The sequence below is a fragment of the Vidua macroura genome, chromosome 22, assembly GCF_024509145.1.
Source record: "Vidua macroura isolate BioBank_ID:100142 chromosome 22, ASM2450914v1, whole genome shotgun sequence".
NCBI lineage: Eukaryota > Metazoa > Chordata > Aves > Passeriformes > Viduidae > Vidua > Vidua macroura.
The window spans coordinates 225,926-253,674 of NC_071592.1; the positions used below are offsets into that span (position 1 = coordinate 225,926).

The 27,749-nt window shown below is 51.5% G+C and overlaps 2 protein-coding genes across 12 annotated transcripts in view; one reads left to right on the plus strand and one right to left on the minus strand.

Annotated features, from left to right (window-relative positions):
- Positions 1–490: 490 nt before the first annotated feature.
- CXCR5 (C-X-C motif chemokine receptor 5) lies at positions 491–10,007 on the plus strand. Of its 5 annotated transcripts, XM_053997210.1 has the most exons (3): positions 491–1,718; positions 6,247–6,659; positions 6,774–10,007. In XM_053997210.1, exons 2-3 carry the CDS (start codon positions 6,654–6,656, stop codon positions 7,848–7,850), a joined length of 1,083 nt encoding a protein of 360 aa, XP_053853185.1. In that variant the 5' UTR covers positions 491–1,718; positions 6,247–6,653; the 3' UTR covers positions 7,851–10,007. The 5 variants fall into 5 exon arrangements, 4 of the variants coding, with proteins under 4 accessions (XP_053853185.1, XP_053853183.1, XP_053853184.1 ...); XR_008440389.1 differs by lacking the exon at positions 6,247–6,659 and having other exon boundaries at positions 491–1,311; positions 6,774–6,852; XM_053997208.1 differs by lacking the exon at positions 6,247–6,659.
- Positions 10,008–11,153: 1,146 nt separating this feature from the next.
- The window catches only part of BCL9L (BCL9 like), a 61,167-nt gene continuing 44,571 nt past the window's right edge, over positions 11,154–27,749 (minus strand). For 6 of the 7 annotated variants that reach the window (XM_053997194.1, XM_053997193.1, XM_053997198.1 and 3 more), the window contains 7 exons: positions 24,616–24,979; positions 22,828–22,950; positions 21,446–21,656; positions 20,546–20,630; positions 17,729–20,120; positions 17,045–17,305; positions 11,154–15,801 (listed from right to left, as the gene is read on the minus strand). In XM_053997194.1, the coding sequence (XP_053853169.1) occupies positions 14,642–15,801; positions 17,045–17,305; positions 17,729–20,120; positions 20,546–20,630; positions 21,446–21,656; positions 22,828–22,950; positions 24,616–24,916 (4,533 nt within the window). In that variant the 5' untranslated portion in view covers positions 24,917–24,979 and the 3' untranslated portion in view covers positions 11,154–14,641. The remainder of the gene's footprint in view (positions 15,802–17,044; positions 17,306–17,728; positions 20,121–20,545; positions 20,631–21,445; positions 21,657–22,827; positions 22,951–24,615; positions 24,980–27,749) is intronic. The other variant, XM_053997199.1, reaches the window with a different exon arrangement.

Consider the following 27,749-nt stretch of genomic DNA (forward strand, 5'->3'; position numbering starts at 1 on the left):
TAGGGCTGGCCGCTCGTCCCGTTCCCTCAGACCTGGCCCTCCCCTTTTAACCTGGAAACCTAACGGGGCTTTGCTCTGTAGCCATTAAAACAAAGCCAACACAAACGTAAGAATGAGGGACTGAGCCACAGCCTGTAGGAGTAGTAACCGCCGATCGTGACAGGCTGGGGATTGGCATTTCTTTTTAGACAGCTGTTATTTAGACGTGGATTTTGACAAACCGAGACACAATGGGAATGTAATCTTAGTAGTTATTGCTTTGCAGACAATTTTTTCTTCAAATGTTTTTCCAAAATGCATGCAAAAGGACAAGGACATTCCTGGTTTTATCGCTTTCCTCACATCTACAGCTGTCTCTAGGTGGTTGTTTTTCCACCCTCGGCAGCAAAAGGCACAAGTTCCACCCTCCAGTTCTAGCTGAGTGAGAACATCCTTCCTGGCCAGGGATACCCCACTCACTCCTCGCCTTACCCCTCAGCCCTTGCAGCACGGGGCTTGCTCAGTCTGTGTTCTCCCTGTGAGTGAGGCACGGTGCCAGCTCCCTATGGCCTCCCTCCAGTTTTGCTGCTCTCCATTCTCTCAGGAGAAAGAGTGCCCAGAAGCTGATGAGCACATGCAGGTGCACACAGAGGTCCTCACGGCAGGGGAGGACAGCGACATCCTCGGGGCAGCTGGTGCCCAACAAGTCGGGATCTAAGAAACAGGAGGAGTGGTTGTAATCCAGCAGTGCTCACGAGAATAACACCACCTCCTCCTTCACCAGTCCAAAGTCCCGCCAGAGCCCTTGCTGGTAGAGAGGCCTTGATGCAGCTGTACCTAGACAAGAGGAGGACGAGAACTGTGCTTGTCAGACCACCTCAGCTCCTCACACAGGTAAAGCTTTCTGCCAAAATGCCAGCTGCAATGCCATCCTACTCTGCTGGCCCAGACCGGGGCATTCCCACTGTGAGTCTGTTGCTGTGACATCAGTGAACAAAATGCCCATTTCCCCGAGCAGAGAAAATCTTGATTTCCGATCTTGATTCTCCTTTGTTACCCTTGTGAAGTCAAGCTGCCCAGCCCCTGCTAGCCCTGCTCTAGACTTGCAGAGTAGCTGCCAAGGCTTTGCTTTCCTGTGCAAGCCACCTCACACTCCCCCAAGCCCAGACAAGGGGTGACGCAGCAGAAGAAGGAGCAGAAGACAACTACAAGTCACTGGGGTTAAAGCAGCCAGGAGGACCCCAAGGCAGAGGGTGTTAATCATACAGACCATACCCATGCTTCAAAGTCCTGCACAGCTCCAGAGAAGTGCCTGGATCCAGGAGGTTTCTGGTAAGGGTGGTCCTTAGCAGGAAAACTTTTCAAAGCCTTTCAGACTACCTGTAACAAGGACAGCTGTGGGCAAGGTTTTCAAGGAAGACCTAAAGATGTTCTGGATCTTCTGCGGTAGAGACCAAAGGAATATGGACTCTTGAAACTGTACTTTAAAAATCAACTTACAGCACTAGTAAAAAGATAATAAAGCTAGGTGTTAATCTTTACATCAATCAGGTCACGCTATGCCTGGAGCTCATTTGCCTTGCAAATACTCTATTGTTACATTCTGTGTCCCTCCCCACTCACTTAAGTTATTAACTCCACCCCAGAAAAGAACTTTTGTAGCAATTTCTGGAGGAGAGACGGATCGTGCCCCTCAAACCATGGGGCCTGTCAGCTACTCATCAGAGACCTATGACTTGGTGAGTTGGGCCTGGCTTTGCTTGATAACAGGGATGGCAGGTAGAGCTGGGGTGGGCTGAAAGGCCAGGTTTCTGGCCATCCATCTTCTAACCCTCCTGTTGGCAGAGGCAGAGGCAGAGCTTGAGCCATTTCTTATGCCAGCATAATCAGTCCTTGCATCCCTTAAGTCCAGACTTGACCACAAGCTGTTGCTTTCAGAGAGCCGGCATAGTATGGCTACAGCCCCTGTGATCCAGGGATGCTGGGTATTCTCTTGGGGAAAGCTACCAGGGCCTGGCAAGCACTAAGCCCGAGTACTGTCCTTGCTTGAGGACACAGACCGGAGTCTCTGCAAAGGGCCAGGTGACTCACCTGGAGAGCAAGGCTCCGGCAGTCCCATCCGGTACTGCCAGCCTCTCCCTGCCTCTGCTTCCTGCTGCCCTGCTGTCTGCACGGCCATTAGCACAACGGGGGCATAAAACAGTTATTCTGAGCCAGGCACCTTTTGCACCAGGCTTCAGTGGTACAAATGTCTGTGTACACAGTGTGCAAAGCCCTGTACACCTTACCTGGTCTCCTTTGACAACTGGAATACCTAAGCAAACCCAGTCTTCTCTCTCCGTGTGTGAAAACCCTTGGTATGACCAGCCTGCTTGCTTGCTCCCCACATACAAGCTTCCATACATATGGCTCCACATACACTCTGCTGAAAGGGGAACATGCAGTATATTTACAAGAGAGGATTAAAGAGTGGAAGATAAATTGCAAGTACTACGTCTAACGGGGAGTGATGAAACTAGGTATTCTACCTCATAGTTCTCTTCCCAGCCTTTACAAGTGAAAAAGAGCAGCTGCACCTTATAGGGTATGTTGTGCTATCCAACGGGAAGAACAGAGCATCATTATCATTACCCTGGTTATCAAATATTGCATCTCAGAATTAATTTTCTTACTACAGTGGCTCCCTGCAGCAGACTTCAGGATTAGTTATTCCAAAAAGAGAAATGTTGGATTCAATTGTTACCAGATTTTCTGTTCCTCCTTTTTTCCTACACACCAGGGAAGAGCAAGCCCTACCCTATTTATTTCTTTTCCGATTCATCCAGTATAAAAATCCTTTGCAAATAGTGGTCATTCCTTTAAAACTTTTTTGGAGAAGACACTTCTTTCCCTGACCTCTGTTGAAGTTCAGTAGCAGTGCTAAAATTTGCTGAGAGGTTAAAACCAAACTCAACCCTTTTTTCACCTCATTTTCTTTGCATACAAAACCTTCCATAATCCTTAGCTTAGTGATTTTATCTGTGCTGTGAATTCTTTTACATCATAAAGAAGACCCCATGTGAGGGGAGGGGGGAGGGTTGGGTGGCGGAGCCCAGCTGATTTTAGGACTAAACGCCCACAGTCAGGTGCCACAGCAGGAAGAGTTTTGGACCTTTTCTCAGACTTCTGCAGTTGGGAGTTTGACATATGTTGTTTCCCACCTCTGTCTCCTGACAGCTTCCCAGATTTGGCTTCCTCCCTGGAACAGGGAGGCCGCAGATATCACATGAGCATCACTGTATTTGCTTTGATGGTGCCATATGTTGCTTTACTTACACTCAGTGTTTGTAGCAGCAACCTACCCATAAAGAGTTGAAAAAAAAAGGCTTCCAAAGTGTCTTGTCAAGGTGGCAACACAAACCCTGCCTTGTGCAGAGAGGATCGTTTGATCAATTGAGCAATTATGGAAGGAAAAATTATGAGAACGTTTACACCAAAAGGGCATTTATCTCAGTATCACACAGTGAATACAATGAGGGCCTCACCTAAATTTTGATACCATATGAGACCATTTGACTCTGTAACCTTGCAAAAAAGTACCATGCCCAAAATGATAATCCCATTTCTCCATAGCAAAAATGCTTTCCCTGCTAACCTTCCTCAGCTGCAGACTAGACATCCAAAAACAAGTTGCAGAAGAACCACTGAGATCTACATCAGGTTCCCTGAGGTTCCTCAGGCCAGTTTTCATTGCAATGGGACCAACATGACTCAAGAGCGTTAAGGCACCTAAGGCAGTAACATGGTCTTTCCACAGGCCTTGGTCTTGTTCCTGGATTTCCCTGGTTCAGCCCCTGCAGAAGTCAGGAGCAGAAGCTCTGTCAGTAGATTGTACTAATGTGGGCAATTACAGTTCTAAGGTTTTGAAAATGGGATTTGCTGCTCCCAGCCCTGGCATTGACTAGAAGGGAATGATTCACATGGAAAATCCGTAACAGTGTACAAGCTGCTTCACTTCTACAGCCAAATATTTTCATTGCTGACAGTTGTGGGGAACTGAGAAAAACAGCTGACAAACAGAGACCAGAATAACTCTGTCATGCAGGTTATAGGGTAAAGGGATCCCTGAACAAAAAGCACACAGCAACAGCTTTCCCAGGCGTGCACTTGACTGCTTTATTACAGAGACAACACTTTTTCTCCCACCCCCAAATCTGCTGCAATTGTCATGCAGGTGACCTGTACAAAGGTCCCTCTGCATGCTCACTATTGACTTATCCCATCCCAGATCAGACAGCCACCCACTTCTAGTCATAGAATTGCAGCAGAGTTCCCAGAAGCCTCAGCTTGTCATATTCAATGGATCTCCTGCAGCTCTGATCCCTGCCCTTCCTGTCTCAGCCCAGACTCTGGTTTTTCATTCTCTTTTATTTGTCTCCAACTCATCTCTGTCTGCTCCTACCCACATGTGCTGCTCTGCTCAGAGATGCAGGCAAGGACGATTCAAACACAGCTCTAACACGCCTCCCCTACCCACAGCGAGTGGTTTACAGTAAGAGCCCTCCCTACGTGCTCCCCATCAGCAATCAGATGGTGTCTGATAGTGGCACTCAACCTCTGCACTTCCGGCTCCAAATACAAGGTGATGCTGGAAACTGGTCAGCAGCCAAAGCCGCTGAACACCGCCCAAGCTGCCCATCCACGGCCATCGATGGTGCTGGCATGGCTCCAAAGAAGGCCTGACACTCCAGCCAGGAAACCCAGTTATTTTCCATCATTTCATTTTTCCCTTCAAAGCTGGAATCGTCCAACCTCTTCCCAGTGAAATTTCCCATTCCAACATATATTCTGTTTGGAGTTTTCAGCACAGTCACCTGCACAGCCTGAGCAGCCTGGTTTGGTCACTACACAAAATTGCAAAGGTTTTTAGGTTGTTTTGCTTTTTATCAGAGAGGTTCAAGGATCTGATTTCTATGTGTGTTGTTAACTCCTCATGAAAGGTCCGGGTACAGAGTAAGCAGGAAATACTTTCAAGCTGGGTAGGAAAATAGCTGGGAGGGATTTCTTAAGGCCCAAAATCATAGCCTAAACCAGAAAAACAAATGTTCTTTGGCAATACAAAATGCTTCTCACCAAAGGTTTGCAGCCCCACAGTTACATTAGCAAGAGCTGGGCAGGGTTATTCCACACTTTTCCCAAGGACTCATTCCCTTGGGAAACTGGAGTGGTCCTAGGGAGTGGACCCTCCTACCATCCACTGCTTGGGGACTGCCTGCGCCTGCTGTGTGCTCTATGAGTTTGGTAATGCCCCATAGACTTTTGCCCCATGAGCATGCCCGGGCTCCTCTTGGAACCATGCAGGTGGTTTCAGCAGCAGAGGAGTTTAGATAAGCCCTGCTGCTGCCAAGTGACCTCTTTACCCCCCACAGTCATGTGCAGAGGCACCCAGTGCATTACCCAGGGAAAGCTGCCTGAGAGAGAAGAAACATCAATCACCCTTCCTTAGCTAGGTACAACACAAGACTCCAGGCTGGTCACAGTAATTTTGCTTAGTGGCCCCTTGGGTGAGCAAAAACCCCCAAAATCAGGTCTAAAATTGTGTAAAGCAGGGCTGGTATTTTTAGACAGGAACTTTGGCTGATGAGGGAAGGAGCAGCAGGTGCAAACGGCTGCAGCTGGCAGTGAAAGGTATGAAAGCATTAGCAGAGACTTCCGCTGTGGTCAACACTGAAGGCTCAGCACAGGTCTCCAGAGAGGGTGTGGGTGGGGGACCTCGGGGTGACTGCTGCTGAGCTCTTCCCAGTTGTCACCAATATTCAGTTTGCCACAAGCCTCCTCCACTGCTCTCTTTTTGTGCAAGGCCAGCTGAAGCATGACCACCATCCAGGGAGCTCATCCTGAGCAGAATTTCAGCTTCCCAGCACTCAAGACTTGCCCTCAGCTTCAGCCTGAAATGCAGACTGGTCAAGAAGATAGCGCAAGCCAAGGGCGAGTCACATCTCAAAGCAGCTCTATTGCACTTCCCTTACTGGATATCAGTCTGGGGTCTGAGTGGTGTTTTCCCTTCCCTTTCCTGCTCTGACTGCAATTAATTCAGAACTGAAAGGTTTATCAACAGAACTGATCTCTCTCTCCATCATCTATTCCTGTAGCTGTGGCACCAGCTATCAGAGCTCAGAGGCTTTCCTCCCATTGTTTTGAACACCTACCCCACACCTTCCTCCGAGAATGGGAAGAGATCTCAAAGGGCAGCTGTTGCTAACCCCACCTCACCTTGCTCTCTCATAGGCAGCTCTCAGGCCTCTGAGGATGAGAAGAAGGGGACAGGTTCACTGCACAGTATTTGAGGTACAGATGTGCTGTGTGGTGAATCCTACCACCTTTATACCTGACAGCAGGCAGGACAGGAGTGGTCCATATAAGAAATGGGTGGGAAAAATCAGGAAAGCTGGTAGAGGAGGGTTCCATTCTATGTGAGAAAGCAAAATTCGCCAGCAGGTAACTTGGCAAGAACCAGAAGATAAAACTGATCATCTGATTGGACACCAAAACATCCCCAAATACTCCAGTTAAAGATTATAGACTGAGCAGCCCTCACTGTCACAGATGGAGAAAACCCTCTCCACCTGCTGCTGCACCTCCTGGCAGTAGAGGGGCCTCCAGCGTCATCACACTGTAGACAGCATCTCCTCCTGATGCAGGTGGGCTGCAGGACATAGGGGTGCTCTGCTCTAGGTCTGCCAGGTGCAGCTGGGGGACTGGGTTCTTCTGTTCAGAAACTCCCCTCCATTAACAAGACTCTCTCTGTTCCCCAGAGCCAGGTGGAGCTGAGCGGTTACTACGAAGCTGAGAACACCACCCCTTCTTTGGAGGGCTACTTTTGCTTCAACCCAGCCTCATCTGTGGTTGGCAACCAGGGAGACCCCTTCAGAAAGGTCTTCATGCCCCTCATCTATCTGCTGATGTTTGTGTTGGGGACTCTGGGCAATGCTCTGGTCCTGGTCATTTTAGAGAGGTTCAAGCGGTCTCGCACCACCACAGAAAACTTCCTTTTCCACCTCACCCTGGCCAACCTGGCACTGTTGCTCACCTTCCCATTCAGTGTGGTGGAGAGCTTAGCTGGGTGGGTATTTGGGAAGTTCCTCTGTAAGATACTCAGTGCTGTCCACAAGATCAATTTCTACTGCAGTAGCATGCTGCTGGGGTGCATCGCGGTGGACCGTTACTTGGCCATCGTCTATGCTATCCACACCTACCGCAAACGCAGAGCTCGCTCCATCCACCTCACCTGCACGGCTGTCTGGCTCTGCTCATTGCTTCTGACTTTACCCGATCTCATCTTCATGGAAGTCTGGACAGATGACAGCAACCGCAGCATTTGCTATTTTCCAGAGGTTGGGATTGATGGAAACAATGCGTGGCTGGCAACCCGCTTCCTCTACCACACCGTGGGCTTCTTTGTGCCTCTGCTGGTCATGTGTTACTGCTACATGGCCATCATCCGGGCACTGTGTCAGTCCCAGCGCCTGCAGAGGCAAAAAGCTGTCCGTGTGGCCATCCTGGTCACAGGCATCTTCCTTCTATGCTGGAGCCCATACCACATTGTCATCTTCCTGAACACACTTACCAAGCTAGAAGCTTTCACCAAGAACTGTCTCCTGGAAGACCAGCTGGACACAGCCATCATGGTGACAGAGGCCATCGGCTTCACACACTGCTGCCTCAACCCCATCCTCTACGCTTTCATTGGGGTCAAGTTCCGTAACGACTTCTTCCGGATCCTGCAGGAGCTCGGCTGCATAAGCCAGGAGACCCTGCAGGAGATCCTGGAGGTGACAAGGAAGGGTAGTGGGATAGAGTCTGACAACACCACCTCCATCTCCACTTTCTAGCTGAGAAGAGCTGCCTGCAGGGCAGAACTGGCCTGGGTCTTTCCTTCCCAGTGGCACACTTGCTGTGGTCTCAGTTACAAGTTTCACAAGCATCCCCACAACTTTCTTCACTTCTCAGGAAACAGATCCAATAGCCACCAAACACCCAAATCCTATCAGATACCTTCCTTGGCTCTTCCTGGTTCTCAAACTTGTAGAGATCTATCTGGCAGCTGTTGGTGAATGCTGGATGTCTGATGGTCACTCTTGTGGAGCTGGATGAAGATGGTCACTCAAGTGGGTTGAACCTGATATTCCCACCTCTCCCTCGAAAAACGGACTGCGGACATCTTGTGCACAAAGCCAGGCACAGGACTCAGGTGCCAGGGTTAAGGAAAAATGTGCAGCCAAGTAAATGAGTCATGTCAGCAAGCAGGTCTCCCTTTCACTAGCTAAGGTTGGTACACACATGCTTAAGGGAAGCTGTGGGACTCAGTGGCCATCACAACTGGAGAGATGCAGGTAGGACTGAGGGGGGCTGCAAAGCTCAATCCAATAGCATGGGCATACAGTGCTGGACACTCTTTGACTGCAACATTGTCCTCCTGCTGCATAGCATCCCCCCAGCCTGCCACAACACATTCATCTTCACAACACAGCTCATGCCAGGAGGTCCTCTCACAGACTGAAAGATTTGACTGTCACAGACTCCTTTCCTGACAGCAGTAGCATTCTTCTCCACTCATTTGATCTGTTTTATTGCTGTTATGATCTCATGTGAGTGGCTGCTGAACTGAATGCCTGACTCTGCAAAAGTTTTCCTTCAAGGAGGAACACCATCTGAGGAGATGGCTTCTGTCTTGTGACTGCACACAGGGGAGAGAAACCACACAGCTTTGTAAAGCTGATGGTATAAATTTTTTTTTTTTTTTTTTTTGGCAGCTAGTTGTATGGCTATTTATGGGTTCTGAGAACAAGGAGACTCACTGCCCCAGAGTAAGGGAAAGTCTTCTTTATTTTGAGCAAGGCTAGAGGAAATGTGGCATTTTGCTTTGCACTGTGCTTTCTGTTAGTTTTCCTCCACCTGCAGGGAGGAAGACCTACAGGGCTTTCAGCGGTTAAGTGCATCCAGGTATACAGAGGACAAACCTGAGTGGTGATCTTGCCCTGAACTGCAAGTATGCAGAAACTGCGCAGATCAGGGCAGCTTGATAATAATTTGGTTCAAAGTAAGAGCAGCAGCTTTCCCCATCATTAATCCTTGCACCACAAGCTGGTGTGTGGGGAAGCCCCAGCAGACTCAAGACAGCTTGCTGCTGCCTAGGAGGTCTTGTCACAGTTTAACATGGCAGCAGGCCCACAACATTGCTCCATGACGTTTCTGTTCCTAAAGAGTGCTGTGGCCTGAACTGTAGGAGAGCCATACATACCAATGTCACATGAGCACAACCCTCCTCACAAGCACACTTTAAAATCTCCTCTACCCTTCACCTCACATTTTAAGCAATGTCAAAACAATGTTAGTTCTCCTGTGGCAGCAGGAATTTTGTGCTAACCTCACTTCTGAAGTTCATCCCCCTAGCAGACAGCTCAGTCTCAGGTGAACTTCACAGTACTCAAGGGCCCCGCTAAAAAGACCAGCCATTATGGAAGGGTGAAGCCATTATGGCGCTGGGACTGACACATTACCTCAGCCTGACTCAGGCAGAGATCTCAATAGCTTGATCTCACATTGTGACTTGAGGAGAAAAACTCAGCTAGTATAAGGCAGTCCACCATTTCCTGCAGCACCTTATCTTCAAAGATTAAACTTTCAAGTAATGGCAATTGTGGTTGTTCAGGCACATACATGCAGCAGAGAAGGGCAAGCCTCTTAAGCCTGCACTTGTTCTCCACAGTTGTGCCAGTGAGAAAACCCATTGCAGATGCATTGTAAACACCTCCCCAGCAGGTTATGGTGACAACTGTGTTTCTACATGAAAATGTTATTGAAAAAAATAATAGTCAAAGTATAAAATTCTTACAGTGGTCACAAAAAGAAAATCTGCGCTCAAATGAGAGTGTACAGACTACACATCTATTGTTACTATAGCTTTTAGCACTGGTATGTACAAACCTTTAGGAAGTTTTGAGGTAAGCTGTAATAAACAGGTGAATAAAACACCATCTTCTCATGTATAGTGCTTGTAAGCATTTGTCTGTAACTGTGTCACTTTATTCAAGGGAGATGCATCAGAAAGCACTAAGTGGGCAGATGGCACCTTTCTGACAAGCTCTGCTCAAAGGGCTTAGAGGAGCACTTTGCTCAGATTCCCCTTCACCAGTGCCGCAGAAGGCTCTGCTGTGTTCAGAGTCAGTCCAGACCTGTATTACCTCTCTGCTTTACAGAGCCTCTTCCACTAACTGCAGCACCTCCTGCCCCAGTTTTATAGCAGCTGCTAACCTGACTGGAAAACTGCCCTTACACCTACATTTGGCCCAGACAGCCTGGGAATGGCTTGGCTCAGAGCTGGCAGACCTTCCCCAAAGAGTGGCAATTCTTCCTCCCACAGCTGCCTGCAGCCAGCCTGCTGAATGGCGACAGGAAGAAAACAAGAGGAACTTTCCTTCACTGCAGAGGAAGCTCTTGCTTTCCACTCAGCAAAATCCTTGCTATCTCCTCAAGGTTTGCATGGCTGTCACAATACCTTGCCCCAGAGTGGGCTTCCCTGCTAAGTACTCACACTGCCAAAGCCACCCCTGCAGCCCTCGGGCAGACCTTCATCCTCCCCACCGGAGTTCTGCCAAGTGAGGCAGATGCACTCTGTCCACCCAGGCCACCGGGAAGGGGGACTGAGCCAAGGGGTGCTGCAAGGTGGCTCCTGCAGAAAGCAGGGAGATGATGCGTGGGAAGGTGATGTCACCAGCATCCACAGCACCTCTGCACCTCCAGTCCTGGACTCTGCTCTGCAAACACGGCTCCAGCAGACAAACCAGAGGAAGCCCTGGTCTCTGATGAAGGTAACCCCAAAGATGGGAACACTGAGACCCTCACAACAGCACACTGCTCTGCATTTCCTGCAGGCCAACCAAGTCTCCCAGGAGACAGAGCTGGGGTTTCAGCAGAGCATCCTGCTATGCATACACAGTGATCACAGGGCCGTGGCAGGCAGTGGAGCATGCATGGGTGATTGCAAGTAAGTGAACGCATGAATGAATGTGTGCCTGGGAGTGCTGCAGAGAAGGGGCTCCCCCGATGCCCACACAATCCTTCCAGCACATCTCGCACTCTCTGTCTCTGCTGCAGTCCTGTGGAAAATCATGTGGAAAAATACAGGCACAGGGTCAGGTCTTGAAATTTGTCTTTTTAATAAAAAGGCACCTATAAAACAGGTCAATACATTACAGGCAGCACAGATACCCAAAAACAAGCCTAAAAATTGTTTCAAATAAAAACCAATAAGATGTCTTCACATATTGTATTTATATATTTATATTTATATATATATATTTATATAATGGTACAAAATGACTGGGGAAGTTTCTCCATGGGATGACAGAGAACAGGTCAGTCAACTTTACCTCAGTGTGAAAGCTAATTCCAGGTGTGTGATTATCCAACATATTGAAAGATGGAGTTTCCCAGCACTCGCTTTTTTGGAGCTGGAAAAACATGGCAAAGTCATGGCTAAAAGATGGGCAAACCTTCTACTGTGATTAGGTGGAGTCAGTACACAGAACTCAAGGTGAGGAGCCGAGCAATAAACTACAAGACACAAGACTAGACACAGGTCACGGCAGCGGGCAACCAGCTGATGGCAAACCTTGCCCGGGTCTAACAAGGACTGGCTGTCACTGAGCCTCCAAAGGAACTCCTGCCACATTGCTGTTCACAGACATGGTTGGGAGCAGCGCCCAGGGCACAGGGGTGTTAGGCAGCATTTCTTCTCTCCATTGTTCAGCCATCACAGTGGTAGGGGTAGGGCTGGCTCCAGGGCAGTGAGATTTTGCAGAAGAGCACCAACTGCTGCTCCAGAGTCCTCAGCTCTGACCTAGCATCAGGATTTCCCATCTGTATCCAGAGCTGCTGAGTCAAAAGGCTTAGCTTCTTATTTGTCACTGAAGGACAGGTCTTCCTCCTGTTGCCAGGCAGAAATAGCATCACACTGCCTGTGAGCACTCAGCACTAGTCTTCTGAGCACTGCACAGCATGTGCCACAAGCCTGCAGGCTCCTGCTGATACAGGGACAATGTGCTGCTGACACAGTGAGGACTGCAAGCCCTGGGCAACTTCTGTGTTGGGCTGGGCAAAAGGGACAACAGGGAAAGTACAAACACATGGAGATCTCAACCAGGCTAAAACAACAGCTATCTACAGGCAAACAAAAAAACTTCCATATAGAAAATGTTATGGCTTCAAATTAGCCAACACTTGCTGGTGGATGATGAGCAAAGTTTGGGACTGTAATTGGTATTTGGATGTTTACGAGAAGTTACCAGCAGCCAACACCCTGAAGAGCAGCCAAGAGAAGCTACAGCCTTTCAGGCAAGTCAAGCTTAGAAAGAGCTACATCTGTTTGAGCCATATCCTCCCACATGAAACACACACTGAAAAGATCAAGAATCCAACCAGCTAACATGTCAGGTCCAAAGCCTGAGCTGAAGATTATTCTTCTGCTCCAACTGCCTCGGCAGGAAGGAGAACTTCTTGTGATTGTTCCTGCTTAACCACTTCAAAAAATGCTACTTGCTCACATTGTATACAACAAACCTCTACAAAGCAGGAGACTAGAGAAAGATCCTTCCTCAGACCCAAACCCACGCTTCTCACCCAGCACTACAAAATGCCCCAAAGCTTCAATGTATTCCTAACTGGACTTTATGATTCCATCTTCTCACAGACTGGATCAAGACAACTGCTGGGCTGACATTTCAGCACCCACCAGCCTTTCCAAACAGCTTGCAACCTGATAAAAAGTGTTGCTGTTCACTCACTACTTGGCAATCTCCCTTTCCAAAAGCCGTCTCGTCCCAGCAACAGCAAGTTGGGAAAGGTGAGCTCTGTTATAAGAGAGGTAGTGTGTTAAGCCTGGCTCTGCAGAGATAATTCTCCAAGCAGTGTTCCTCCAGCAACTGTGTGCCCCAGGTTCACCACTGGATGCTGGAATTGCAAATCCCCACAGAGGTCCAGAGATACTGTGATGTGTGCAGAAACGTGTGTGCATCATGACACATTCCCCTCTGTGAAAAAACATGGGAAAGACCATCGGGGCTGCATGCAGGAAGACCTTATGGAGTACAGGATGGAGAGGGTGGAGTGCATCCAGAAAAGCCAGAGTTGTCCAAATGGCATGCTTTTGCCAGCCTAGGAATGAGAGATTGCAACTCAACTTTGGCCTCTTCTGTCTGAAGCACAGGATGGCCATTCTGCTGACACTGAACGCTGAGGTAGAGTATTGCACTCAAGGACAGGTCCTCTTCAAGAGCTGGACCTCTCCTGTGCCACAGGGCAGGGCTGCTGCCAGTAGCTCAGGTTATCATGGAGTGAAAACTGCCTGCAAAACTCTACAGATGAAGGGCTGACAAGCACAAGGAAAATCTGGGAAAGCATTCGATGGCGGGGGAGCAGGACGCAGTGGTGAAGGGTAATGGATGGGTAATAGACTCGTGTAGGAAGGCTGCAGAAGATCAGGGTTCCCAGCTAGCCTCTCCCGGAAGCACTGGAATGCATCACCTCACTCACCTCAAAGCCCATCTGTCCCTACCCACTGCATCACCTTGCCTACAGGACACACAGCATGAAGGGAAGAGAAGGGAGTAGAGGTGACAGAGCTGGTCAAGACCTTCAGGTCCAGCACGTTACCATCTGCGAAGCCTACATTCCTGATGCTTCTCCAGCTGAAGGGCTGGCATCCTTCCCATCCCAAACACAGCAGCTTCTCCAGAGAGCAGCAACAGCTGCATCCTGTAAAATTGTGGCCTCTGCCCTGCCAGATGAGCACCGCTCCAGCAGCATTTCACTGGGGCTACAGATTGGCGGCCTCACCCTGACCCCGCCCAATGGCCCTAGGTCAGTGGTTATGTTTGTGTACTCGGCATAGTATCCATGTATCCACGGGACCTGAGATCTGCATGGCACTGCACCACCCCCTCTCCACACACATGCAAAACCATTCAGATTCGTGAACAACACAGGTCTGACAGAGTCACTCTACAATGGGATCTCTCAACACCCTGTGCACCCTGGGGATCCTCCTGCCTCCCCCACGGAGAGATTTCAACCCTTGTACACTGTTGCATTTAGCAAGTTTTTTTTCCTTTCTGTTTTTTTAAAACATGTTTTGAGGCTTCTATTAAAACACAGAAATACAGGACAATTAAAAACCAGCACAAATTTTGCCTTTCCCAGCGACCTATTTACAGCTAGTTCCAAAAACCCTCTTGCACATTTTGGTTGCTTAAAAAGGAAGGACAAACAAAAGAGAAAGGAAAAAAGGGCAAGAAAAACACTTGACGGAGGAAAACCATAAGTGAAAACTTTACAAACTGCCACAAGGTCTGGATGTCCCTGGTCACCACACAGGGTTCAAAGTAACAGCCCCACCCCCAGCCTCTTCACCCTCCCCTTCCCCAAAAAAGAAAGGAAAAAGAAACCCAATTCACATCAAGTTTACTGCACATCTGGTTTGCTGTGTAGAAGCAAATCCAATATGAAAAGCATCCCACGTGGTGTCCTCCACTGGCACTGGCCCCCAACCCGCCCCCAGAGAAAGCTTTAAAAATGTTTGTGGGGGCAGCCCCATCCCCGCCCCAGCCCTGAGCTCCAGTCAGGGTTAAAAAGGCAAGTTCGCCATGTTCCCAGGCCCGGGGATATAACTCATCTGGCTGTCCAGGGAGACACTCCTCTGCCTCATCTGGTGCGTGACCATGAGGTTCTGCTGAGGTGGGGGCCCCATGAGAGAGCCCTGAGGTGACATCATATGTCCTGTCTGGGCATACATCTCCCCCGACACAGACATGCTTCTCTGCTTGGCCTGCATCAGCATGAAATTCTGCTGGGCCATCAGGCTCTGCTGCGGAGACATCATGCCCTGGTGCATGCTATTGCCCATCATGCCTTGCTGGGGTGGTATGCCTGTCCTGCCCAGCATGGGCACTTGTCCAGGATGGCACATGGGCACGCTGAGTCCCCTCTGCACGCCCTGCTGCCCGGGGAGGCTGGGAGCATTCATACCTGGACGCACGGGGGGCTGCTCAGCCATCATGTTCTGCAGGTTCATGAGGTGGAGGTTGGAAGGCTGAGATTTGGGTGCCTGGCTGTCGCTCTTGGGGAAATACTGCAAGGTGCTGCTTGGCTTCTCTGATGGGATGATCCTGGACAGGTCAAACTCCGGGATCCCCGTGGGCGTGGGGCGGATGACCTCACTGAGCTCGGGGTCGTTCAGCACCGACGCCACCCCAGGAAGCACGGGCGGGTAGGGGTCACCAATCCGAGGAGGGATGTTCTTGCCCATCATGTGCTGCTGAGGGGGCATCTGACCAGGCTGCTGGGAGGGAAGGTCCTCAGGTGGCAAGGGCATCCCTGGCGGGTAATGCTGCTGCATCCCAGGGCCACCTCCTGCACTGGGGGCCATGGGCATACCTCCGGCAGGAGATGGCATGGCATTGTGGGGCTGCTGCATGCGGGGGAACACGAGCTGGTTGGAAGGAATCATCTGTGAACTGTTGGGCACAGGGCCACACTGCTGGTTCAATGAGTCCTGGGGACCCGGGGGCAGCATCATGGGGTTCTGGGGGGGCACGCCCGCCCCTGGCCCACTCGGATGCATAGGAATGTTGGAGCCCAGAGGGTTTGGGGAGGACATCATGGAGGTGGGGGTTGGTTCGTGGGAAAGGGGCTGCTGACCAGGCAGGTTCATTCCCATGGGGCTCTGAGAGGAACCAGGCCCCACAGAGTTCAAGTGCAGTTGATTTGGCTGATTCCCAGTCATGCCTAAGGACAGGAAAAAGAGAGAATAGTTAACCCTTCCTACAGACCTTTCAGGGCTGTAAAATCCACATCCTGAGAGCCTGCAAAGCAGTCCTGCTCAGAATGCCCTGAGCATGGACCACGATGCTCAGAAAGCAGCTCCAAGATGGGCTTACAAAGCACCAACATCAGGAAAAGCGTCTCCAACTCCAGCTCCCCAAGCCCACAAGCACCAGAGGGCCCTTCCAGCTTCATCCAGTCCCATGCTAGATTTGTAATTTCTTACATTCCCCTGATTTCAGAGTCCTGATTGGCTCTGTGTGTGCCTTACACCATGGTCTCATCAGGGCTCTCAGCTACCTGAAAGGCAGCAAGGAGTGACCCTTCACCCCTGCCTGCCACAGGGTTTGCCACCCAGCAAGCTCCAGTGACCACACAGCAAAGGAAAAAAGCAGAAGAGTCAGCAGCCTGGCCACAGGTGCTGTCTAGGCGGGAAGGTCTGTGCCCATCAGAAAAGCAGAGCAGCCATCAGTGCCTGCAGAGGCAGCCAATGCATTTGCATGCCTGTGGTCAACCTAAGTGACTGCTCAGTGGTGAAAGAGTCAAAAAGTTGATTTTTCATTTTCAAAACTGGCAAAAATATTTATCAGACAGCTTTAGACCCCTAAATCGAGTGGTAGAGAATGTTGGAATTCCCCTTTGGGCCGGTCACCACGTGACCAAAAACACTCATTTGCCTAGATGTCCTCACCAGTGCCACCAGTTAGTGGAGCATATCTGGCCTACTGAAATCACAACTGTGCTACAACACAGCCTTGCCTGTGCAGGCACCTGGGCTCCACTCAAAACACCAGATTCCCAAGCCCCATTCAGAGCATCCCTGTCCCACTGCACAGGAACACAAGGGCTCTAAGCAGCAGACCTCTGCCTGCAAGTCCTGGACCTGAGAAAACTCCAGGAGCCATGAGAACTCGGGCCCAATACATCTCCATGGGTAAAGGTAAAAAACTTCCAGGTCTTGTGGAAGAAGGACTCCTCAAGCCAGACCAGCTCATGTCCTTCCACCCAAGCCAAAAGCTGATGGACAGCCTGGGCAGAGGGCAGGGAAGCGCACAGACTCTTACAAAGAAGGGGAAATTTAAGCTACGTGACATGGCAGTCATTGGGACATCTGAGTTCCTAATGCTTTCTCCACCTGCTGCCTCAGGTCCACTGGCAGCCACAAGACAGTCTGACCCCTCGCAAGCCCACCTCCAGAAGTAGATACCTGACATACTTCCAGGTGGGAGCATAGGCCTGTCTGGCAGCAGCTCGTCATCAGAGGTGGCGATAGTTTTGATGGCATTGTGGTAAAGTGGTGTGGAGCTGGGCATGGCATACTTGGACATCTGGGACATCATCAGTGAGAGGGGGTTCTGGGAAGGGGATGGATCTGGAGAGGAAGTAAAAGGCATGTTGGGATTCATGGTGCTAGAGGTGTTGCTGGCTGGTGCGGAAGAGCTGCTCCGAGGCCCAGAAGGGAGAGAACCTGCAAGCAAGAGAGAGATTGACTTAGTATTGTTCACGTGCAACAGCTTGCTCCCACCAGAGAGCAACCCTCTCCTCTCCTTCTGACAGTGGTGACCAGAGGAGGCTGCAGAGCACAGAGCTGGCACAGTGCAGCACTCTCTGGACTCTGAGAACGCTCATGCAGAGACTCTGCTCCAGAGCAGTGACAGACTTCCACTTAAACCTGCCCCTGACTGCCCAGCACAGACACAGCGTTTGCTGCATGTGTCACAGATCTACCTGAAAAGGCCCTGTTTGGACTCCTGGGAAAACATACTTGCTCTGTGAGATGTGGGGCCAGGCATAGGAACATGTGTCTTCCTGCTCCAGAGAGAGCTTGTGGGCCACACACTCATCAAAACTAAGCACAGACATGCACTCGCATACAAGACACCCAGCATACCCTGCTCCAGTGCTCCGATGGAAGCAGATGAGTTCATATTGAGAGTCTGCTTGCTCTGGTTGACTCCTGGGCTGGGCATGGTGGCTTTGGGAGATGGCACCCAACCAGGGGAAGAAACAGCCATAGAAGGGGACTTCAGGCGGCTTGGTGAGCCAGTTGGAGACCGGACGTTGAGAGAGGAACTCATCACTTGGGGGGACTTGAGGGGTCCAGACTGGTTTGAAGGTGGCATGCTGATCATCTGCGAGGGTGTCTGTGGGGACTTGAGACTGGCAGATGGGGAGGTGACCAGTGGTGAATGCACCTGGCTAAGGGTGGGAGACTTGAGGTGACCCATACTGGGGGAATTCATCTGGTTGATGTTGATGGTGAGGTCAGAGGGCCGGCGGCCCAGCCCCCGGGAAGGTGCTGGGTGCATGTTGGCCAGGTTTCCCCCTGGTGTGGGAGTGGGATTGGAGGCTGGAGGCAAAGGAATGTGGCTGAGTCTGGTGGTGCCACTGATGCTCCCAACAGGCATGGTGCCCTGCTCAGGGCTGAACATGTCTGAGCCACTGCCCATCTCCTGGGGCAGGCTGGGATAAGACCCTTGCCCTGTCGAGAAGCCTTGCTGTCCTTGGTTAGGGAACTGTGAGGGAATCATCATTTTCTGGGGTCCTGTTAGTATTGCACTGCCATTGCCATTCTGAGCCCTAACCCTGGCCAGCTCCTCGGGGTTCATGCCCTGGTGGGTCATCATTTCAGGGCCCCTCATCTTCTGGGACATCATCATCTGCTGCTGTGGGGTCATCTGGACATTGAGGTTCATGTTCATGTTCATATTGACATTCATGTTCATGTTGAGGTTGCCAGGGCCCATGGGTGTGTCCATGTCCCGAAGGCCTGACTGACTCATAGGGGGGCTCAGCATACCCCGAGTGCCTGCAAAATCCATTCCCATTGGGGCACTGCTCAGGGTCTCACCCGTTATCTGCCCAGCAAATATGGATGGATCCATCTGCCTGTGGGCCTGCATCATCCTCTCCATTTCCATGCCCTGGCTCATGGAGTTGCTGGATATCCCCATGGGCCTCTGCATTGCCACTGGGCGTTTCTCCATGAGCTGATGCCGCAGGATCTCCTCTCTAGCACGGGGATTCATAAACCGTTCTGGGTCTCCTTGCCCTGGTGGGTAGGGCAAGGTGCCTTGTGGAAAGTTCCCAGGGCCTCCCATAGGAGACATGTCATCGCTCCATCCCATGCCGGGCCTGACTGGCCTCTGCATGGCATTCATGGGCCCAAGAGCATCCAAGGGCATGTTCTGCATCCCTCCAAAGCCAGAGACTCTCTGCATTTGATTCCCAGGGAACCGTGGGCCAGGGAAGGGTGGTCCTCCCCGCAGCTGCAGAGGGTCCTGCACATCTATGGGTCCCCTTAGCTGGCTGCCCATCCCTGGTGGCCACTGCTCTCCAGGCTTGCTGTGGTAGGGTGGTGGAGGTCCACGCATCATCATGCTCCCCATTGACTGAGGGATCATGATCTCCTGCATGGGTCGGCCATGGATGCTGATCTGCTCCTCTTTCCGTCGCTTTTCCTCGTAGTACTCTTCCTGCAACTTCCTCCAGGCCACTTGCTCTGGTGTCAGGCTGTCCTGGTTCAGCCGCTGCATCATCATGTTCATCTGCTGTCCCATGTCAGTGCCAGAGTGGTGAGGCACCTCATGTTCCAGGCCGGGCCCACCAAGGCTCTGGGTCTGGGAGATCATGGACTGCAGAGGCTCTTCATACTTCTTCATGCTGCCAGGGGGTGCGGGAGGCTGGGCAGGGGCAGCCTGTGCCTGAGGGGCAGTCCCCCCCTCACCCGCATTTTGGCTGGACTTCAGGAAGGGCTCGGCCTCCCCACTGCGCAGCAGCAGACGCTCAATGTCTCTCAGGGTCTGCAGAGAGCGCTCTCGGTGCTCCAGCTGCTCCTTTGAGAGCCCTTCTGAGTTCATGGTGTTCCTGGGGCCCAGGCCTGCCTGCCCATTCCCCGGCATCCCTGGGCCCTCTCCAAGGAGGCTGGAGCTGGGTGTGGCGGAGGAGTCCACTTGCCCAGGCTGCATGGTGCTGGCAGATGCAGTGGGCGTATTTGGATGGTTATTTCCAGGCTGGTTGTTGCTGCTATTGTTCCCCAAAGAGTTGGGAGTCAGATCTCTCCGGCCATCTTCACTTGTCCCTTCCTGGGGCAGGCTGCCGGGCGCAGGCAAAGGTGTTTGACTGATGGCCTGAGGTGGTGGGGCTGGAGGCTGCGGTGGGGGAGGCTGCGGCTGTGGTTGACTTGCTTGAGGGGCCAGTGTCTGGGACTGTGGAGTATTGGCAGCAGGAGGGTTAATTGGAAGTGGCTCAGCAACGCCCAGCACTTTAGGAGCAGGTGGTGCCTGGCAGAGAAAAGGGGAAGAAACTTGAGCAGGGAAAGATCCTAGGAAGGTATTCTTCCCTGCACCCTCCTGGAGACCTCTTTGTCCCAAAATGAAGCCTCATGGCAGTTCACCTTCATTCCTTGCAGGACAAAGATGTAGGTACTACTACGTGATCTAGGAATGCACAAGTAGGTACTCTGCACACGTGGCTGCGGGGGGAACATGCCTTGCCCCATCCCAAACTTTTCACAGCTGACAAAAGCAAGGACTTGTGCCAAAGAGATTTTGTAGCAAAGCAGCTTCCCACCCCACTGAAAGGGCATTCTGGAACCCCTTCTTTCACAGCTGAGCCAGGGGATGGGGGAGAATGACCACATCTGGACTGGAAGGGTAACAGTCGTCAGCATGTGCCAACAGGAGCGATTGCTTCACAGGTGGTATACCTGGTCTAGCTTTGCCCGTGGGACATTCTGTTGATGGTAGGCCAAAATGGAGTCAGCTCGGCCCTGCAGGACAGCTTCTGCAGCTCTGGGGAGAGAGCACAAATCACTTGAGAACAGGTACTGCGTCCCATCCTACCCATCCAAGGCCCCAGCTGCCACCTCCATTCTTCAGTTCTGCAGGAAGAAAGAAATCCCTGGAGGTAACCAAGAAGGGGGAATGTTCTCAGAGTCCTCACATATGTCCTGCACAGCCCCCAGTGAGGGTCTCCAATAGATGATCACTTGCCGTTCCATTTCCCTCATCCCATGTCCCGTGACAGGCTTTGCTTTGTGCCTGCTGCCCTAAGGTAGTTGTCACCAAGATGCTTTGGAATCTCCCACAATGAACCTGTGGTACAGCAGAGCTCTAAAACTAGGCTAGTTTTAGCCTAGGCTAAAGAGACTAGGCTAAACAGATTAAACTAACTTCTAAGACTCTATGGCTGAGACAATGCAGGACAGAAGAGAGGAATTGTGTGGAGAATACCATGTGTTACATTACAGTCCCTGTGACACCCACCCATTAGATACTTTCAAATCAGACCAGCAGCCCACACTGCTTTGGAAGAATCATTTTGTTGGATGCCAGCTAGATGGGCTCTACAGTGGGTGAAACGGAGTGCAGAGCCAGGCCTCACTGAGAGGAAGTGGGCATTTAAGTCCAAGTTTGTCCACCTGCAGTGACTGCCAGCATACCTCACAAACCCCAGGGGTTTCCCACTCTGTGCAACCAGAGAGACACAGGTTTCTCCAGCTCTCTTGTGCTCATGTGCTGCATGCAGCAGGCAGGTGTGACAAGGCCGGCCGGGTATGGCAAGGCCAGCCAATACCAGCGGGGGAGGTATGGGGTTTACCGCTTACGTGTTAGCAAGGTGCGTTGTAAAGACGTAAACAAACTGTGATGGCTGCTTCCCTGTTCCGCCGCCTCCGCCTCCTGCAGCCTCCGACCGCAAGCCAGGGGCAGCACCATGGGGCACGCCGGAAGCACTGCTCTCGCTCAGGTTAGGCAGCGGGTTGGACCCTGGGCCAAGCTGTGGGGCCGTGGACATCGCAGGATCTGCTACATTACAGCCTGCGGGAGCAGAGAAGAGCGCTGCCGGGCGGGCGCTGCTGCCGGGCCGGAGCCCGCGGGCGGCACGGAGAGCCGCCAGCAGGTGGCAGCACCGGCCCGCCCGGCCCGGGGCCGCTGCGCCCGGCAGAGGTGACTGTCAATCGTCAGCCGTCATTAAGTAGGATCCATAATTAATATTACTAAGCTCTGCAATTACCAGAGGCATGCCTTGCCTTCCTCTATCTTAACCCAGCTGGCTCCCTGCTCCCCTCCAGCTGCCTCTCCCCATCGCAGCAGCTCCTGCAGCCCGACCCTGCCACCGCAGCATTTACACAGGAGACATCGCTGGGAACCTGCCTCGTTGCCAGCCCCTGCCCCTGGGCAGCCCCACCGTGACCCATTCCCACCGGGCAGATCTGGGAGCAGGCTGACAAGGGAAGCGGCGCTATCCCTTCCCGCACAGGCTGCACAGGCTGTGGACTGTGCTGAGAAGTGCAAGTGGATGTTCCAGAGACAATGGCAACAATGCGCTCGCAGGCACAGAAGCCATCCTCTTCTTGCTTTTCCACATGTTCATGCTCTCCAGCAGAGAACATGGGCACCTCCTCGGGCCCCACAGGACCTTGCCCCATCTCTCAGATATTCTCTCTGTTGCAGTTTTGAAAGCAAAGTGAATTGTAGATACAAAATGCGCATGCTTTTAGAAAACAGAAGAGACCTACAGTTCATTGTCCCAAGAAGAGCACAGCTGAGCCAGCTCAGTTCTGCCTGAACCACTGTCAAGACCCCAAGAGCCTCTTTACACTCAGCTGTCTTTACAACACAGCTGCAGAGAGAAAGGTGAATGGCCTGACAGATACTCAGCTGCTGCAACAAGAGCAATGCACGTTGCACTCTGGCTGCCATTATGACCAGGGTAGTGTGGCCAGAGCAACGTACAGCAGGGACATTCAACCTCAACACCTTTCCCTCCAGCATGTCTGTAGCATCTCCACAAAATAGGTCCAAGGCCTCACTGCATGGCAAACATTCTCACAGCACAATGACCACCAACTGCAATGGGCCCCCACAACCTCGGCTAAGTGAGCACACACAGGCAAAGCTAGAGGTGCCAGTGTCATCAGCCCTCCTGAGCTGCAGGAAGGCCCTGGCTTTATTCAAGCTTCAGAGTGGTAAGGAGGCAGTCACTCACTGTGTGCACTGCTGATGGGTTTGTCGTCTTCCTCGCTGTCCGGCCCAGAGCACCATTCATCGCCGCTGTACGGCTGCTTCCTTTCCAGCACACACCGTCGCTTACTGCGGGGAGCCACCTCACCTGCAAAGGGACAGGGCCATCAGAGGTGCTTAAAGGGCTCAAAGGCTGGGGTCCTGCCCAGCTGGGTGCTGCATGCTGGCAGTGCCAACCCAACCAGGATGCACTGAGCAGTAAGCCTTATGCTAACATCTGCCCAGCACTGGTTAAGAACCTGAAGCATCTGCTCAGTCTGGGCTCCTTGTCTTAGCAACCAGATCTAGTGAGACTTCCCTGTGAGAACCAAAGTTTCAGAATGAGATGTATTTCATACCACCTGAAAGGAACCTATGCACGTAGGATGTGTCTACCTGCAGTTCCAAACTAGAGAGCTTCGGACATTAACTGTAAATTTAAAGGGTTTGTGATTCAGCAATTAAAATCAGAATATAGGATGGGAGGGTGCATTCACATCCTTTGTAGGAACAAGAGACAGACTCTGCCCTTTGTCAACATCAATCAGGCAGGGGCCTTCATGCTCTCTATAAACATGTATGCTCCCTCCACATGTCCGCACTCTCAAATGGGACTGACGCAGCTCAGAGAGGAAGTGGCTTGCCTAAAAGCACTTAGGGCTCAGGGACAGCAATCAGACACAGGATGAATAACTTCCAGTCGTGTGCTTTAACTAATGAAACATTGTCTGGCCTTACTTTTTTTACATCATGACCATATTCACATGATCTGTCAGTGTATTAGGAACATAGGAGATTCATGCATTTCTCATCAGGCCATTTTAATAATTTTCCTGTGGAAGTGTGGTTACAATACAGCTCTGGGATAAAACTGCAAATGCTTATGATCAGTAGTGTATGGTTACCCCTGTAACACTATAGGGAGAAAGCCTTCCTGGTGGCAGGAAGTTCATTCAGGTACATTCTACCTGTTGTTCCATGGCACAGTTTTGGCCTAAGCCAGTCAGGCAACATGGCTTTGACTGTGAAAACAAATCCTTAGGAGCACAAGCCAGAACTGCAGCTCTGCATCTGCAGACCGGGTGTGAGTCTTGGTTGGAACAAGGACACCACTGGAATTTCTCCCCCTACAACCATCTGAGAGATGCTCAAGTATCCCATATTGAGCACAGAGCTTGATGGAATGCAAGAGGTTACAGGGAAGGCCGCTGAGGACAGGGTAGGCACAGGGTTTAGAAGCACTGACTCAGCCCTTTTCCAGAAGCCACATGCTGTAACACAAGAGTTATCCATTACTGATGAAACCACAGAACTGTTCAGACAGTGACCCTTGCAGCACCTCCTTGCTAACCAGGACTGAATCGTTGGGCAGCTGCAACACCACAAAGCAGTTCTCTACCAACAACAAGAAGATAGAAAACAACTCAGTCTCAAGTTAAAAGTTTGCACATTGCACATGCAGGGGCATTCAATGTAGTTTCAGTGAACCATGCTGTTGCTTAGATGGCCTCAGTAGCCTGTGAAAACCAGTGCCAGATTATGGGTGTAACAAATGGTTTAGGGAATGAAATGCAAAGCAAATGAGAATTCAGCCACTCTGGTCCAAAAACCGCAGATGTGACAAGCAGTGATGCAAAGTCAAACAGGCAGCCAGGACAAACCTGAACAGAAGACACAGCACAGAAAGCAATGATGCTCCTATCCCAAGTCCTGCCAGGATGCTCGTAGCAACTGAGAGGAGGACATGCTGAAGCAAGGTCTAGGAGAGCATTACCTTTTGATTCTGTGTCCTGTGATGGGGTGCTGGCTTCTCGCTGTTCTCCAGAGTCCACCGAGATGCTTCGTTCCCGCTTCACCTTGCCCTTCAAGGAGCTGAAGTTTGGGACAGTGTTCTGGCTGTTTTTCAGTCCAGAGTTGCCAGGGGAAATCTGAGTGGCCTTGCTGCCATGGCTGCCTGCCCCCACACCCTTTGAGCCCAAGTTACAGGTGGGTGCTTGGCTCACATTGTGGTGCTGGGCCAGGGCACTGCTGCTGCCTGCCTTGCCATGGCTGGGCAGTTTGTTGTCAGGGTGCATTGGCTTGGCTAAAGCTTCCCACAGTGCCAGTGGAGGGAGCTCGCAGGCCCTTCAATCAGAAACCTACAAGAGAAAAGAGCAACAAGTCAGCACGGTGCCCCTCACATGGGTGCAGCTGCTGGGGGCACAGCACAGGACCAGTGCACTGCGGCTGTTACTTGGTCACAGGGCCAGACAAGGCACAACCCAGAGCTGCTCATGCTGGGAATTAGCCCTGGCCCCTTTGAGCAAAAAATCCTGCTCTGCAGTTACTCACTCACATCATGACAAGCTGTAAACTCTCACCCAGGCATGGCAGACTTGCCAGTACTTCAAGGAACAGCCACGGACATGAGAGCCCTCATTTCAAAGGCCAAGATGAGAAATGGGTGCTCCATGCCAGCCTAGCACTTTGGTGATTAGAAGGATGCTCAGAGCTATTTTGCAAGTGTTCCCAGAGCTTAGACATCTTTGTGACCCTAGAGAGAAATCAAGTGCCCTACTGTTTTCGGGGATCCCTTTCGCTGATAAATAAATTTCCTCTGTGCTGCAAAACACACAGAAGACAGCTAGACAACTGAGCAGAGAGTTTTGACACAAGTCTATAAAGAGAAAACTGGGACAGATCAGGGGACAAAGGTAGAGGCAACTGAGAAAGAGGCAGTGGGCTGCAAGGCAAGGACAGAGCCAGGAAGTGCAGGCACTCATCCAACAAGCTCTGCCACTCCCAGGGGCCTGAGGGACAGTTCCAGCTCCTGCTTTAAGGCTCTGGGTGAGGGGGTGTCCACTTTAGCATGAGCTTCCAGCCCAGCAGGATGATGAAATGTGCCACAGGCCTGCTGGGATAGCAGGATGATGCTCTCCTGCTCAAAACCCAGCTCAGCTACCTGAATAGCCCCGCAGCCTGAGGCAGAGCCTGGCAGAGAAGAGGAGGTTAGGGCAGAACACAGAGGTTTGTGGGCTGAGGGACATGCATGCAGCTAAGCAATGCTGCAGCAGCCCTCCTTGCAGGAACTAGTTGCCTTGGCAGAGTCTCATGCTCACACTGGGAAAATTCCCCTTGGAACTCTGCACAGGCATTAGCAATGACTGTGATGCAGCTCTGTATCACACTGTGTATTCTAGAAGGCCATCACAAACCCTTGGTCCAACACACAACCCTGGTAACTACACTCTAACCCTAATCCTGTTGTTTTTATTTCTTGGGGAAGCAGGAGGGAAGGAGAGTAAACCACATGTTGATGGAAGCTGAGGTATTAGTCAGTTTGCTCACATCTGCTATATACTTTGCATGACACCCCCACAATGCACCCTAGAAGCTTCCCTGTGCACAGGCTGAGAAATTTCCCAGCACACAAGGAAGGGGGTTGCTGTGGTCTGCTCCTCCCATTTGGACCACGCATGCCAGATGCTGTGCACAGATTTCTTCTGCCACCCAGGGACAGGAAGCACCAGCTCCAGACCAAACCCCAGGTGTCTAATTAGTACTGCAAGAGCTCAGCAGCGCTACACATGCTGCTCCTGGCTTGCTGAAGGTGAGCCTGGAGATGCTACTAGCAAAAGCCAAGTGCTTGCCCTGCCAGGGCAAATCACTGCACCCTTGCAAAGAAAGCAGAGTGAAGCACATTTGGCAGACCCATAATCCCCAAAAGATTGCGACTGCCACAAGGCGCAGGCTGCAGCTTATCATGCACCGTGAGCGAGTCCTGTGCTTGCAGAAAGGGTCTTCTCTGCAAAGGGGTCTTCTTGGCACCTGCCTCCCTGTCAGCTGAGCCAGGGGCTGCTGGCATGCTATGCAAACAGCGCTGTGGCACAGCTCGTCCAAGCATTCTTCCTTAGTTATGCACAATTTGGCCTATCATTGCTTCCCAGTTAGGAGCTGTTAGTTGCTCCCTCCTCCTCCACCTCCGCCCCATACACCTCGGTGAGGGCTCTGCTCTAGCCTGGAGGAAGATGGTGAGCTACGGCGCTGATTAATTTTCACAGCACATAAGGGAGTTGCTAGCCCTTTAAGTGTCAGCCAGTCTCGCTTGCTCGCTCTTGTTCTCCAGAGACCTATTAATAGCAGCTGGAAAGATCACATCACTCTCTGGATATTTATACCCCTCATTCCACACCAGGAGAGATTTATGTCAGAGCTGCTGTCCCAGTGCCTGCCCAATTGCTCTGTCAAACCACTCGCAGGGGGAGGGGAGCTGAGCAGGGAAGGAGACACAGAGAGGGCAAGCAGGGAGGAGGAGTAGGTCCATATGGCACAAGCTGCAGCATTAAGCACACATGCTGCCTGCAGTTGCTGGCTGGCCAGCCACAGGGAGCCTTCAGCCTCACTGGAAGAGGTTGCTGCCAGACAGCATTCCAGAAAGCAAGCCCTGCAGCAGCTCCTGCTGCTGGTGGCCCAGAGGCCCTCCCCCACCTCCGCTCTGCCGCACTCACAATCCCTGCAACACTCTGCACCACAGTCCTGAGGGCCACAAACCCACAAACCCACTGACGCCATTGCGTGGCTACACCCGCTGAGGGCCTGCTTCCATTTCAATGGCAGGTTGGGAGATCCAGGTCTGCCTGTGGCACGTCTGCACGGGCATGATACTGTGTTTGTAACAGATCCCAAAATGCTTCACTGAAAATGTGAATGCTCAGCAGAACCACAGCACAATCCTAGTACAGCCCAGCACAGTGAATACTTCAGGGAGGGAGGAAGAAGTCTGGGGCCCTGAAAAGCCCACACCTTCAGAGTCCAGAGACACACCTCCTGTCCCTCTGGTTCTCAGATGAGACTGCATGGAACACACACCTCGATCCCAAAGGACCTGGCAGTTGCCATGACAAAACCTTCAGGCACTGCCTGCAGCAT

What these genes read in the sequence shown, in the direction of transcription:
- CXCR5 (XM_053997208.1), top strand. Translation starts at nt 1,539, where the DNA reads ATGCCTGGAGCTCATTTGCCTTGCAAATACTCTATTGTTACATTCTGT. An exon ending in CATCAGAGACCTATGACTTG is followed by an intron (nt 1,719 to 6,773) that starts GTGAGTTGGGCC and finishes TCTGTTCCCCAG; the next exon opens with AGCCAGGTGGAGCTGAGCGG.